The sequence below is a fragment of the Habropoda laboriosa genome, unplaced genomic scaffold (genome assembly GCF_001263275.1).
Source record: "Habropoda laboriosa isolate 0110345459 unplaced genomic scaffold, ASM126327v1 scaffold99, whole genome shotgun sequence".
Taxonomy (NCBI): domain Eukaryota; kingdom Metazoa; phylum Arthropoda; class Insecta; order Hymenoptera; family Apidae; genus Habropoda; species Habropoda laboriosa.
Genome location: NW_017100239.1, coordinates 1,075,829 through 1,090,541, shown reverse-complemented (window position 1 = coordinate 1,090,541; position 14,713 = coordinate 1,075,829). Strand labels below are relative to the sequence as shown.

At 48.6% G+C, this 14,713-nt stretch overlaps 1 protein-coding gene across 1 annotated transcript; it reads right to left on the bottom strand.

Moving 5' to 3' along the window:
* Positions 1–2,579: 2,579 nt before the first annotated feature.
* On the bottom strand, positions 2,580–8,150 carry LOC108571797. The gene is made up of 10 exons (XM_017933936.1): positions 7,891–8,150; positions 4,873–5,139; positions 4,444–4,800; positions 4,252–4,371; positions 3,881–4,056; positions 3,483–3,756; positions 3,333–3,414; positions 3,104–3,248; positions 2,837–3,026; positions 2,580–2,745 (listed from the first exon to the last, which is right to left on the bottom strand). The coding sequence occupies exons 1-10, from the start codon at positions 8,000–8,002 to the stop codon at positions 2,594–2,596; spliced, it is 1,875 nt and encodes a 624-aa protein (XP_017789425.1). The 5' UTR covers positions 8,003–8,150; the 3' UTR covers positions 2,580–2,593.
* Positions 8,151–14,713: the final 6,563 nt, after the last annotated feature.

Genomic DNA, 14,713 nt, shown 5'->3' with positions numbered 1-14,713 from the left:
CAATTGATCTTCGTTTAATTATTGAAATATTCGCGTACATAAATAGAGTACAAATACATGTGATATTGATGCGTGTATGTGTGTCTCCATCTCAATACCTACTACGATCCAATAATATATACACTTGTTTTACTCGGTTCTACCCTCGAAGGGGTAGATTCTTTCCAAAATCCTTTTTAATCGTACCGATAAATGCAGTCAGGAACAATCGAGAATATCAACTGAAACTTAAACGGTGCACCTTTGCACATGTTGCAACTATTATCGTTTTAAGTACATGAAAGCGACACTTGCAGAATATTCGATGCATTTTATACAGGAATATGGTTAATGCTGCTAATATTTTATGCATTTTTATGGGTGTGCGTTTCTTGCTACCGTTCCTTCTCCATATTTCGATACGAGACCACGTTGAAATCGTACTTTTATTCTCCACTTAAGTTTCTCAACATTCGAACGATATCATTATCATCAGAATTTATTAAAAATATATTTCGATCGTTTACAAGTACTCCTTAAAACGATTTATTTGTATTTGTCAGTTTTGAGTGACGCCGTTGAACCGATAATAAACATGATGGAACGGGAATTTGTCGTGATTCGAATACATCGCAATGCCAGAGTATAAATTCTATATAATCTGAAAATTCATGGCTCGATATCGAGAATCGAAGTACCCGCACCTATGGATCCCGAAAGGGTGATTTTTCTCGCAGTCTATCCGTTTCGAGCAATCAGCACTTTCACAAACTTCAATTTCGCGGCCAGTTTATGCTCGACTTCGCGCATTAACCTTCTATTTTCTCTTTCTATCATGGCGATCGTAACTTTTCTAACATCCGATTGCTGTTCGTTGAGCAAAAAATTAGGAAGACAGTTTCGAACGTTCGATAAAAGTGCTAATCTAAGCTGAAACATCAAGACTGCTCATCGCGTTGAAAAAATGCTCTCGCTCTCTCTCTCTCTCTCTCTCTCTCTCTTTCTTTCTCACTTTGTCTCTCTTTTGCCTATGCTTACATGCTCCGTTTATTTTCTACCTTAAATGCTAGTTGTATCGCTAGAGACGTTAGTGAAGCGTGAACCTTTAAATATCGCTAGTCTTGATACGGGTTACAAGTCGATTTCCGCGGAATAAAAAGTAGCCAGGGCCGTGTCGAACGATAGGTGATCGAGGGGGGGCACTCGCGCGACGACGATACTGGAATGTCTACGGTGGATGGAAGAGAATTGTTATCTCTTTTTCCATCTGGTTTTCTCCTTGCAACCCGATCAGAAGTAGCCCTCATGAGATAAGACAGTTAGCTGTGTCTAAGATGTCCTTAAATAAAGTGTACTTATTACAACGTTCGTTGTCAGGGTGTCTCTGGTTGCTCTTAATGAAAAGAACATCGTGGTTCGCGGATCGAGGAACAATTTTCGTCCAGTCGACGATAACTCAATCAAATGGATCCAGCTTTTCTCGATTACGAGGAGCGTGTGTGTGTGTGTGTGTGTGTGTGTGTGTGTGTGTGTGTGTGTATGGCGTCCCGTGGAGACGTCCGTTATTATTTTCTTTTACCTTCTTTCCTACTACCGATCGTTTTCATCGTCCTCGAGAAAATCCATGTTCCGCGACTCGCCACGAAATATTGCACGCAAGATCCCTGCGATCTTCGTCCCATGCGATCTACAAGATCCGATATGTAACGATAAATATTTTCTGTATAAATGGAAGTGAAATGTCAGACGTGTAAAGATGCGTAAAAGACTTGTCCCGTTAAAGATTATTCTGTAACCGATGTGTCTATACCTCTATATCGTTCACCTACGAAATCGATTCTCAGAGATGTGTATGTAAAAACTATAAATCCCCCTCGCGAGGCGTTGCACAAGCGGCGAAGCCTCGTGATTCTCGTCACCCGCAATCGTCTTAAATGTCGCGTGTCCGCGTGAAATTATATTTAAAGTGTTCTATAATGAGTGCGTTTTAACATCATCGATGAAACGATTTTTCTTCGGGGCACAGTTGCACAAGCGACTTGACACTTCCGTCATGCGCAACAGTTCCCCGATCTAACAGCAAATGAGACACCTCTGTCGATGTAGCTTTCTTTTTTTAGAGATGCCCTTGATTTTACCTCTTGCATTCGATTTTACAACACGACTGTTTAGCGTCGCATACGCATTATAGTTGAAAGTTCCTCGAGGTCGAGGGGCATCTGTAACCACCAACGCTCTCTCTAATATCATGTTCCCCGTCTAATCGTAAATGATAAAAGTTCTCGATGATATACGTGACGCATCGCGATAAACCTGAAATTGGTCTTTAAGAGAGAAGGATTATCCGGCAGTGATTCGCGTGGAAAAACTGACGGTTCTTCCGCGACGTTTCCCGGAAGCATGTGTTTCGCGCGAAACGTGAGTAATGCCTTCGAACGGCAGGCGCTGTGCAAGTCGCAATTTTTCCACATGTCCACTGGAACACGTGTCTTTCGGGTTCATCGCATGCGGTCTCGTAACATGCACGACGCGTTACGCGAGGTGAATTTGCACTTTATCCGGAGGTTTCCCCGCCGCTCCACCCGTCCTCTCCCCGGCTGGCGACGGAAAGTTTTCACGGCATCATTTTGCGGGGTGACAACCATTTCTTCATGTAGTAACAGAAGATCGTGGAAATGTAGATGAGGACCAGGAGAGCGCACGTCACGCCGAGGACCAACACGGAAGTCTTGGTTGGACACGGCTCCACTATAGTCACCGTTTTATCTGCCAGATGTAATGGAATTTTTCATGTAACGTAATAAACGGCACTCAAAGGAAATTCTCGAACGGTTCGCGTTATTTTCCATGCAATTACCGGCTTCGTTGAAGTCTATGCTAGCGTCGCTCTTCAAGAAGTCCGACTGCTTCTCGTCGCCAAAGTCGAGAACCAAGATTTCCTGAGACAACGTCATGTCTTCTGCCTTCTCCTCCGTGGCGTTCGCGATGCTTCTTCGACGCCTCTTGCCCCACGATTCTACCGATTCACGTCCCCACTCGCAGACAGCCTGCAATTAATCGGTGTTTTTCGCATTCTGTCGGCAAGACAGGTAGCAAGAGTTCGCTTTGGAGTTCGTTTAATTACCGGTTCACAGGGTCCCAGACAGTACTTGACGTTGCACTGGAAGATCACGCCGTACGACTCGGTGAATCTGAACGCCTCGTAGACAGATTGAAGAGCGTTTCCGTCAGGCGTGAAGCTTGGGAAGATCGACGGATCCACTGGGCATCTAAAGACGAGAGAAATTGCTCTTTTAAGTAAACTTCATATTCTTCTGCGGAATATTATCCTTTAAGACACACGAAAGACCAACCCTTCGTCGTCGATAATCTGGAAGGTGCTCTTCGAGTCCTTTGCCATGGCGACGCAGCTTCTTGCGAAGATTCCATAGGGAGCTGCATAGATTGTAAACGATAAGAGTTAAGACGAATAGCTTTTGGAAGGAGTGCAAACAGACACTCACTGTCTTCCGGGATTTCGATTCTGAAGGTTAGCTTGTCTCCGATGCGGACAGTCTCGACCTCCCTGGACCTGCTGTCGAGGATACGAATCCTTGGCGGAGGGGCTTCTGGAGCGCTGGTGATACTGATCATTTCCGGGTCCCGGATAGGCATCATCCCGAAGGTAATATTCTTCGAGGACATGTCGTACGTGCACTTCACTTTGTATATCTTATCAGCCTTGGTCATTACCACGGAATGGTGCTGGAGGACGACCGTGTTCGAGTAGATTCCAGTCTGAAAACCGTCACGCTGCCATAGTGAACAAAGAGTTTCAGGAGGATCCAACGACTCGAGCGGATATACGGCCAGAGTGTAAACGCGTAAAGTAAGTACATAATATCTACCCTGTATCACTTACCACACTCTGAGTGTTACAGTCTTGTCCGCTCATAGTCAGATCGAGCCTGAACAGATCGCTGTTTATCACGTCGATGTTACAGGTTTCCGAACGGCCGAGAGCGTATATTCTACCGTTGAACGGTTTGTTCGTACGAACTTGAACAGCAATCCTCGTATCCTTGCAGTCAACCGATACTGTAATTGTATTTTACGATTATAATTGCCGATCCATTTTAGTCCGCGCGAATATCGTTGAAATTACAGACGTTATTTGGATCTTTTATTGTCCAGACTTCGACAATGAGAACGACCAAGACGTAATTTTTTTGCAGGCCAATCGAAAGTTCCGCCCCTCGTTAATTGCCGTACCACGGACCTCTGTATACGTACCGTCGTAGCAGGTACCAGTTTTATCGCAGTTTATGTCGTTCCGCGTAAGGTTGTTTATGGTGGGATCTTCCGTAGTCTCGAACACAACTGGCAGGGGATCCGCCACAGGGCCTGTACCCTCTGCGAATCAATTTGAACAGGGAACAATGCCTTCGCCGTACGTGTACGTATATACAAGGAGAAAAATGCAACTGGAAAGGTGTTTCTTACTTTCACAATAGTTCTCGAAATAGGTGCCAACCCTTTCCCCGTTATCGATCAACGGTCGTTCCGCATTGAGGTACGCCGAGGGACCGTCGGGAAGGGTCCAATGATCCAGATGGAATAGCTGACAATTGTAAGCGGATTCCTGTGGAGCACCGCGATAGAGGAAGGATCTACAGAGAAACTCGTTCTCGATCTCGCAGGCCAACCTACACGCGGATTCACTTTGAACTTGGAGCTCTTTATCGGTGTAATAATGCAATCCGGCGTATTGCGCGACCTTGTCGTCGGTCACGCCGATTCTCGGTATCTGGAACACTCTCTGGGATTTGCAAGCCTCTTTTCCTGAAAGTGTCCACTTTTATTAACGCACGTTCCGTGTAAATTTCATCGCAGATTTCTCAAATCGAGCTTTACCTTTCAGACAGAGATTCTCGAAGTAATCCACACCCTGGGCGTCCACGAATTGCACGTACTGGCCGGTCGTTCTTCGATCAGAATCGCTCAGATGACACTGCAGAGTTACGTAATTGTACTCGACGGAGCGACAGGTGAAACGGTGCTCGTTCAGGCAAGCGGCTAGACAAGCTTCCTTCGTCGACGTGTAGATCAGCGCGTTGTCCAAGCCGCGGATCATCTTGTTGGGAACCCGTTCGAAGGACCACGGCCGTAGACAGACGTTCTCTGGAAAATGGTGAACGATTTCTTTTTTCATCGCAAGAAGGAACGACAAAAGGCACGAGATCAAGCGGCGGGTATAATTTTACGATGCCGCGGGACACGTGGGTACGCCTGACCGCAGACACGTCGTTTGCACACCTGACGAGGCATATACAGGCTACAGGGAGTGCTCTTTCTTACGTAACACGAGCCACGCGTACCAACACCTGTAGCCAGACTAAATCGAGTGAACGTCCAACTTGGCACCTTCGAATCCCGATGGTATTTCAAATTTCTAAATCTACATCTAATTCGCTTCGATCGTGTTGCAATTACACCAGACTTCGCCTCTTTTAATAAGCTTTCCCACGCAACCGAGCCAAGGTCACGCCAAGGTCATCCTCGCGGTTTCTCGGTCGCGAGAAATGCGGCAATTCCTATTCGAGGATGTTGAAGCAAATGAAAAGCGGAGGAAGGAGGAGAATGCACGGTTGCGTGAAAAGAAGCGAAAAGAATGCGCGATTCGTACGGCTCCGTGGCTATGGATCGTCGATCGAGGAACAGTTATATATCCGGCCGGTCCGAGGAAGTGTGGCGAATTTCTCGGTTGGTTGATCACGCGAGCGCGCGAGTTAAGCATACGTGCAGATCCGTCGATGCCGAAATCACGAGCAGAGGGACATGTGACTTGGCATATCGCGAGCCTCGTTCGGCCAGTGACGCACGACCGCCGCGATTTTTGGCTGGGAAACGGGAATACGCTCCGGGGGAGCGGTCGCGCGCTCCAATTTCTTTTGTTCCGCTCTCGAAACCGGCGCTAATGCCGACGACCGTGCCAACGAACCGACGCGTCACTCTCACACGGATGATTCACCGCGACTATGCGAATTCCTGATCGTGCACCGATCGATCGGTTACGGCGTGTCTCGTTAGGCAAATGCGATTTCTTAACTTTCCAAAGTATACATAGGTATTTGTTGCGTGTAAAATTACGTAGAATAAGCGAAACGTTTTTATCAGCTTCGGACATATTTACAGTTGGCAATTGCCGTTAGCAATCGAAGGGTTGATACAGAAGATAAAGAGAGAATAGAATTGAGCACGAGTTGAATTCCAATCGCGTTCCGAATATTGTACTCGGAATCTTTAAAAATACGCTGGCCGGCTGTTTTCAGACGCGAACTATTTTCGTGCGTCCTGAATGCGCGCAGACGATGCGGTCCTGCCGAGGGACGCCATCCCTTCTCGCGATTTCTCGCCCGCTGGAAATATTCTCGTTGGCAGTGAACCCTGTCGGTAGTGAGTCATCGTGCGACAATACGCTAAAATTATACGGCACACGGATCTCTATATTTTCTCGAATTAAAACGGCCAGATGCGAGACGAGGCGCGTTACGTAAATTTTCGCGCGAGCCAAATTCTAACGTTCGAAGCGTCGGTCCGTCGCTCGATCGGCCGCGGCCGTGCAAATTCTTAACGAGTCGGGGCCTCGATGACGGAGGCTTGTTTCGTCTGTTACCGGTTATTTTAGGAGAGGAAGGATTACCGAGCGGAAGTTGCCAGCTGTAAAGCGCGTCGTTTCGACAGAATTCTCCAATTTCTAATTAAAATCCGCATCGCAGAAGGGACAAAAGTGTATAACTAAGTTACCTTCGCCAGTTTTCCAAGGAAAGTCTAAATTAAGAAGGATCAACGTACAGTATTTAACGACACCGTAAATGAAATTTCTGGTGGAGCGTTTGGTTATTATACCATTCTCTGTTCTATCGAAAAGGTGGACGCAGGCGTCCATCCTTTAAAGCGTGACCCGAGCCAAGGGTTTTACGACCGAGCCGTGACAGTCGGAAGGATCGAAGGTACCAGCAGGCTCGTTAAACCAATATTAGGGGTTTCTTAGACCCCCTTGGGATCTCCTCGACACCTTGGACGTGGCTGCAGGTACCTGTTTACAGCGGCGACCGTGCTTAAAGCATCCTTCACACCAGCCGGAAAAGGTACCAGCAGATCTTACATTGTTTGTCAAGCCACCCGGCTCCCCCCTTTTCCCCAAACTGTACACTTTCTGAAAGCTGACCGCCTGCGCCTTTTGTATCAGCCTGACGGCTTCTTCACGCTACTCTACCGAGTATGACGAACAACGAAGGAGCGCCTCGTTCGAAATGTAATTCTTCTTTTTATATTACAGTTGAGATACCGGGAACGCGGGAGGAATGTACGGAGAGAGCAAGTCAGAATTTGGATCCTTCGAAGGGGAGAAAAAAAAAAAAGAAGTTCAAATATTGTCCGGACGATATCAGGCTCGTTTACAATGCGCCTATGCTCAAACAACCCTCCACTCGACCAGAAGCTACCGGCTTCCCCGTTTATTTGCACATCTACCTGCTACCCAGCGACTTGGGCACAAGCGTTTAAACCCGGATTATCGCGCCTCGCTCCTCTCCTTCCACCTTTTCCGCTACCACTTCTTACATTGCGGGATTTTTCTCTGACCTGCTCCGTCCTGTTCCGCCTCCTTTGTTCTCCCTTTCGACGAAACCTCTCGAAAGTGCGAGGGTATTAACGTTCATCAAGGAAGTCGTGCTGGTGGCTCGATTATGCAGCGACGTTTAAAACCGTTCACGGACGAGTCTCGCAGCTATACGAAATTCTTCGCAAGAAGAAGAAGGAGGGAAAGAAGCTTCTAATAGCATTTAACCAGAAGATGGAGGCATGATTAGAGCCGGTTCTCGATCGATGGGTCGACAGTTTCGAAGCGTGTTTCACCAGCCAGCTCACCTGATCTGATCTGAAGCTTCGTCATGTAGTACATGTTCGCCGCTCTCTGCGGCTGTGCCGCGGGATTCGTCGCGGCTGTCTCGTTCTGCATCTGGCACAGGGTGTCCTGCATCGGCGCCAAAGGATTTACGACGAACGAGAACGCCGCTGCCTGACACTCGTCCTCCTCGCGACACCAGCCCTGACACTCGTACAGAGACAGGTTTCGCACGCTGTAGTAGGTCGTGCCGCGGTAATCATAGTCCGTCAGCTTTTCGAACGCTGTCCTAGCTGAAACGCGAACCAGGCTTGTTTAAACAAAAATCATCGACCTGAAAGCAAGTGGAATAACGTGTTTCCGGACAGTTTGCTGCTGCTCTTTTCACCAACGGTACACATACGTAGTATAATATAGTTTAAAAGCTGAATAATTACACGTAGATATGTACCGTAAGAAGGACAGAATTTTCCGAGCGATAAAACGACGTACTTACCAGGGGCAGCACGAGTTGGAGCGATGAAAGCAAACAGCGTGACGGTCGCGAGCAGAGTCGCTATCGTGCCGACCGCAGACGAGCCCATCTGTAAGACAGAAGCACAACCGAACGTTAATCCAGTTAGAAAAATGTTAATTACGTTCGAGCTGATTTATACCCGTCGTACTCTAGGTATACCAACAGTCGCGCGCCTCTCGATTCTTGTGCGAGGCGTTTAATGAATTACGAACGCGCGTAACCGGGACGAGTAATGAAACGTTCGCGCATCTGAAACGGTTTTTCAAGCGAAGTTCCGCGCGGTTCTAGCCTCCGGCCGAACTATACGCGTATACGCTAGGCAGTCTAACGAGAAGTGAGAATTTTCCCCTTCTTAAGTTCGCCTCTCAATCTTACGCCGATCGATCGTTTTTATCAGCCCCGCAAAAGTGGACGGGATAAATTAGAAGATCGAGGAACGGTCGGTAGGGCCGATAACGAGTTCGTAAATCAATCCGCGAGAGAATAAATCGTTGCTGAAGCCGATAGATAGCCGCACTCGCTACGAACAGTACGTTCATAAAAGTGTTAAGAGACGATCGGTGGAGCCTCGAAGGAAGTCGCTCGAGATTGGCTACGTCGGCCGAGTAATTCGCTCGTGCAAGCTTCAAGCACGCAAGTCACCTGGCTTCCCTTTTGCTCGTCTTTCACCGACTTACTACTTCCTGGATTTCTACTTCTTTCCCCGCAGCTTTTTGCCGCCTCTCCACCTCCCCCCAGTTCTTCTCACCGGTGTGTATCCACACCCAGCTGTACACGCTCTGTCCTCTTCCCTCCGTCTCTTTCGCTCCTCGATAGAGGAGAGGGCTCGAGATCGTTCGCCTCGGCGGATCCTCGTTTTTCCACCCGGTCGATTGAGCGATTCAACGATACTTACAGTAGGCTGCTGGCTGCCGTGTAAGGCTCGCTATTTCGCGGGTTTGTTCTAGCTTCTTCTACCCCTTCGACCGGCAGGAATCCTGTTTGCGAGCACGTAAATCCTGCTTCAAGACCGGTCATTACGTCAATCGCTGTTCATTTTCGTTTTCCTCTCGTTTCTTCTTCTTCGAGAATCTATCCTTCCGAAATCCACCCATCTCTCCACACGCACACATACGCCGCGTAGTTATTTCCTCGGTGGTTCGTTCACCTGAGTTCGTTTTCGTCGTATTTTCGTGAGGAAAAACCACGTACAGTGACTGGCGACGTGCCTTTTCAGGTAATTGCTCCAGCAGGTAAATGACGCGAGATTGCTCGGGCTGAAATTAACGTAATGCGATAACGGCGCGTTAGGCCCCCGGAGGAGGATCGCCTAGCCTCAGACGACGTTTCGTAGCCTTAGTTCGAGGTCATCGAGCCTGGAATAGCCGAGGACCGTGTAACAGAGGAGGAGAGCTTTGTCGTGGCTTGTACCAAGGGTCAAAGGTTCAGCCTCGGCCCCCACCTAACTCTTCTTCTTCTTCTTCTTCTTCTTCTTCTTCTTCTTCTTCTTCTTCTTCTTCTTCTTCTTCTTCTTCTTCTTCTTCTTCTTCTTCTTCTTCTTCTTCTTCTTCTTCTTCTTCTTCTTCTTCTTCTTCTTCTTCTTCTTCTTCTTCTTCTTCTTCTTCTTCTTCTTCTGCTTCGTCTTCTTGGCTCCGTGGCTCGTCTCCTCCCCCGGACCGCCCCCGTGGCGACGGGCTTCGTTCCAAGGGATCGATTCGAATCGCTTTACACCGTATTCTACCTTCTCGAACAAATACACGGAATTGCTTATCTCGTAGCACTTGCCAAATTCTCGTTGGTCATGTGACACGAGCTTCCGCGTGAACGCAGAAATTAGTTTCCTACAAAAGTCACCACCTTCTTATCCTGACGAACTAAACGAACAAGTAGATTTACGACTTTTCTTCGAGGAACGTTGAACATTATCCCGAGAGATTATTAATTGCCTCGGCTGAGTAACGTCGAAACTTTGATAATTAACGATCAACGTGGCAATCATAATTCTCAATATATACCGAAAGTGACCGGGTAACAATGAGGAACGCGTATCGGTTGCACCAACTCCAACGCCGCGGACGGGTTGACGCACTGTTACGAAGATGAATGTTCTCCTCGCGATTGCCGTGAAAGAAACGCGGATTTGTTCCGGCGCGGAGGCCGGTTACAGAGTTACTTGAGCGGCACTTTATCGCGTTACCGTTCGACGCTGCCTTATTTTCTTCCCTCCGCTCTGCTAACGTCGCCGCGTGTCCCGTGACACGTACTTTTCCCCAACGACTTGGGGATTTCCGCGACATATGGACCACCATCGGTTCGACTTCCTCCTGCGTTTGGAAGGATGCACGTCACATGTGGATTAGGTTGCACGTCGCATGTGTCTCTCGCAGTGTGCCTAATTTTTCAAGGTTAGGATAGAAAGTGTTCTCTCTGGAAGGCGATTTGGTAATTTTTCAAGGTTGAGAAAAGGAGAGATCAATCGAAAGGCGTAGAAAGCGCATTGTCTCGGCTCGTTCCACCCGCAGGAAAAGTCGTTTCGCGTGCACACGGATCCCTGACCTTTACGTCACAACCGGTCTCTCGGCGATACGAGCGAGAAACCTGGCCGACGAGTTCTCGCGAGATGTTCCACGGCTTTTCAAGGCTCTGCCAGCGGAGATCGTGGCTTCCGGTATTTTGTTCCGCGAACCACGTCGCTTCCGGACTCTTCCCTTTTTACGAACGCAATCGGTTCTAATAAACGCGGTTTCACCACTTCCTACCTAGCTATCGTGGGTATGCACACCTAACGTATTCGCCAATTTTATCCATTGTTCGCCGGGTTTTACGATATTCGGAAGAGTATTCGATTAAGAAGAACATAAAGTTCCCCCCTCTCTCCCCGATGTGAGAACAGAGATTTGTGCGAATGCGAAAAGTCGGTACGTGAGAATGTAATAAACGATCAATTTACGAGAAGGTGAACGCTATACCGTCGTATCCTGTGGGAAGAGAGGGGCCTGCAGCAAATTTATTACCATCTCGCATCTCAAAGTCAGTGAAAATCGAACTCTACCAGAAGTAACGTCCAAGCAACCGTCCAGGCAGATCTCACAAAGGATAACATATCAGGTAACGTTCACCTCTGACACACGATTCCACGGTTGGATTCCCCAATTGTCCGCCGCCGCGCAGGTAATTGATGCCTTCGATCGCGCCACCAGCCATTTAATTATCCCGTTTATGAAAGGATCGAGGTCCCGAGGATTATCTCTCGGTCCTACCCCTCCTCGCCCCTCTACGTTTCTACGCTCGAAATCTCACGGTGAATCATGGCCTCCAGCCCCGGTATCCCGGCGAGAGAGCACGGATTTCCATTTGTCTTGGCTTTCTCGTGACTAGGCACAATGATCTCGTAACAAATGCACCAGGCCCTCGCGGAGGCGTTCCCCTACATCCTTGGGACGTCGACGAGATCGCCACAGGCGAATCTAGCCTCCTTATTAACTCGTCCGCCGGTAACGAACTGGTTTCGACGATCTCGGCCCAGAAACCGATCGGATCATCAATATTAAACAGGTCGCCAGGATTTATCGACCCTTCGGAAGGCGGAGGACAGTGGCACCACGCTTTTCCTCCCTTCCACCGGGAAAGAGCTCGCTACCTTCCTCTAGAGTTTAGCAACGGCAATTAAACGCTGCTACCCGGTGGTGTTCGTTAGAGGAATGGAACGGTGATTAGGTTGCATACATAAGCGACGCGTTCTTTGCTGCGGCATTTTTTTCAACACGCAGATGGAGATGAGAAACGGTAATGAGCGCTTTAATTGCATTTACGGCTCGGGTATGTTTAATCTGAAATTTCCGACGTCTTGCCTTTCGTGTCTGCCCTTTAATCTTCGCGAAATTTCTACCGGTACACCTACCAATTAACAATCTCGAGCTGCAGATCGAAATTTCTTTTCTCGCGTGTGAAATCGCGGTCGATAATTTACCCTCCCTTAGATAACGATCTCACACTTGCAGATACACTCGAAACAGGCTGGTGCTTAATTTCGATTGCACGTCGTTCGTTGTTCGAGGTAATCGTAGATTTATCAGGTAATTAATTCCCCTGAAAGCTCTCCATTTGCGTCGTTCAACGTTCGAATTTTCAGTATCGCGTTCCAACAGGCCGTTTCACTCCAACGTTTCCACCAGCTTCCCTCTATAATGGTAATGGCAGTAATTTTTAATTGATACGAGGCGAGTCCACCCTAACGACTTGAACGAGAGGCTTAACGAGCCGCGTTATTTGCAGAACGCTCGCGCGTAATATGTTATCCTTGACTATTGCGAAAAAAAAGAAAAGAGGAAGAGAGACGATACCTACTTGGTACGAATACGAGAGCTGGCCAGAGGCGCTTAACTTGCTACCGGTTGCCGGAGCAGAATACCCGATAGGTAGCAAGTGAATCGTCTCCGGACTGCTAATGAAAAGTCGAACCGCGTTGAATCGCGCGACGAGGAGTCCACGTATACAGAAAGGATTCCCCGTCCACGCCGGGGTAATTATAATTAAATCCCGCGATTCCAGGGTAAATTGTTAATCATTAGGCGAGATAAGGGCCACGGATCACCGGTATTTATTAGAATCGAGCATTTCTCGGCGGCGGTTAATTACAAAGTCACGACCGCCTCTCCTCCTCGTAGGAACGATTATGCGGAGCACTCGCGGCGATCCGTCCGCGCAATTACGCGATGGGATCTTATGGTCCCGTGAAGAATCAATTACCCGGCCACGAGGCTTCTTCGCCGGGGCACCGAAAATGAACACCTGCGAAAATCGTCCAGGCTCGTGATCCGTTACGGCATCTGTCGGTTGGTTTGTTAGCGCTACTCATCTGCCTTCTGGCGCTTAGGCTTGCTAATAACGTGGGGGAGGTTAAAACGCCACGATTGAAACCGCGCTTAGCGGGTTATTCGACCACTCTCACAGATCTGGTTCCCATGCGATTCGAGCGATTTCCAGCGATCGTCTATGCGACGGCGAACGGGTCATCTCGAACTGGATAAATCGGCGAGATAAAGGGTACGTAGCGTCTGATCCTGAGATCGCGATCGTGCATCCTGCGCGCCAGCATCGCTACCGGAACATGTAGATTTATGCCGGTTGGAACGTCACCGTTGCACGGATTAATGGCCCTCCGTGGTTGTACGCGACGTCCACCACCGCTAACGAGTCCTCCACACGTCCGTTCGACCCTCTTCCAATTGGCTGTACGCGCGCTCGCGGTAATTTATTTCGCGCGACTCGGAACAACGGGAGGGCACAACGGCGCAGCCTTCTATGCTCGTGCCTCTCCTTTAACTCGACTAACTTCGATTCGTTTAAGATATCCGAAATTCACGGTGTAATTACACGTTGTACCGGGGTCGGCCTTAAAACAGCGTGAATTACCGTGGAAACGGATGCTCCTCGAACGAAAAGGGTGTGCGCGATCTTGGTGTGATAACGTGGTAGATTGAAAACCGCGATACTACCGTTTCCGTCCGCTAATTTCGCCCCACCTATCATTTCCGGCAGGCCAATTGTTATTTGCATATTTTACTCGCGAGCTGATCTAAGCGATAGCCCGAACGAGGCTTGCTCCTTGCTTAGGGCCACTTTGCGTCGCTCGTGTAACAACGTTTCCCGTCACGACACCGCTCCGCCTCTTTTCACATTCTTCGAGAAACGTTGCTACTAGCGGCGGAGTATTAGAGAACGTTTAAATTTAGTCGGGTGAAAAATTCAAAGAAAATGAGAAATATTCACGTGTGAAGTTTGCGATAAAATCTCGGTGCTTGACGTGGGCGCCGTATTCAAACGGTAAAGCCAGAGAGTTGCTCGTAAATTTTCGCGACTTCCAGTTTCTCTGGAGGCAACTGGACGCGCCGCGGTCATTCCACCGTGCATCCCTCGCCGCGATCGACTCTCCCTCAAACGATACGTTCAATTTCCTCCGCTGAGACGGGAATATTACGGTCCGTGACAGGTTTGCGAATCGATCGAAGCAAGTAACAGAGAGAGAGAGAGGAACGCTGGCATTCGCTGGAAGAGGTTATCGCGCCGCGATCCCCGCAACGGTGAACTTCAACGATCTGATTTACGAGTGCATCTCCCGCGAGTGCCGCGCCGCGGCGAACGGTAGCTCCGCGAGTAGATTCATAAATAATGAGACGGAGCCAGCCGAGCAGCGCTTTCCTTTCGGAGAATAAGAGATTCATAAACAATGAAGGCACGTAAATCGGTGCCGAGCAGGCTGCCGCCGCTCGATCGCTCTAGGGAATCTCTGCAGGGACCAGCTCGATGATCGCGCGTCATTTTTCAGTCGTTCCGTCTTGCCTCGTCTT

Bases quoted from the DNA above. Each gene is read 5' to 3' on its own strand.
- LOC108571797 (XM_017933936.1), bottom strand. From the start codon at position 8,002: ATGCAGGACACCCTGTGCCAGATGCAGAACGAGACAGCCGCGACGAAT. The intron at 4,801-4,872 runs GTAAAGCTCGAT...GGACACTTTCAG, and splicing joins CGAGAATCTCTGTCTGAAAG to GAAAAGAGGCTTGCAAATCC. The intron at 3,249-3,332 runs GTTGGTCTTTCG...TCTCGTCTTTAG, and splicing joins CAGATTATCGACGACGAAGG to ATGCCCAGTGGATCCGTCGA.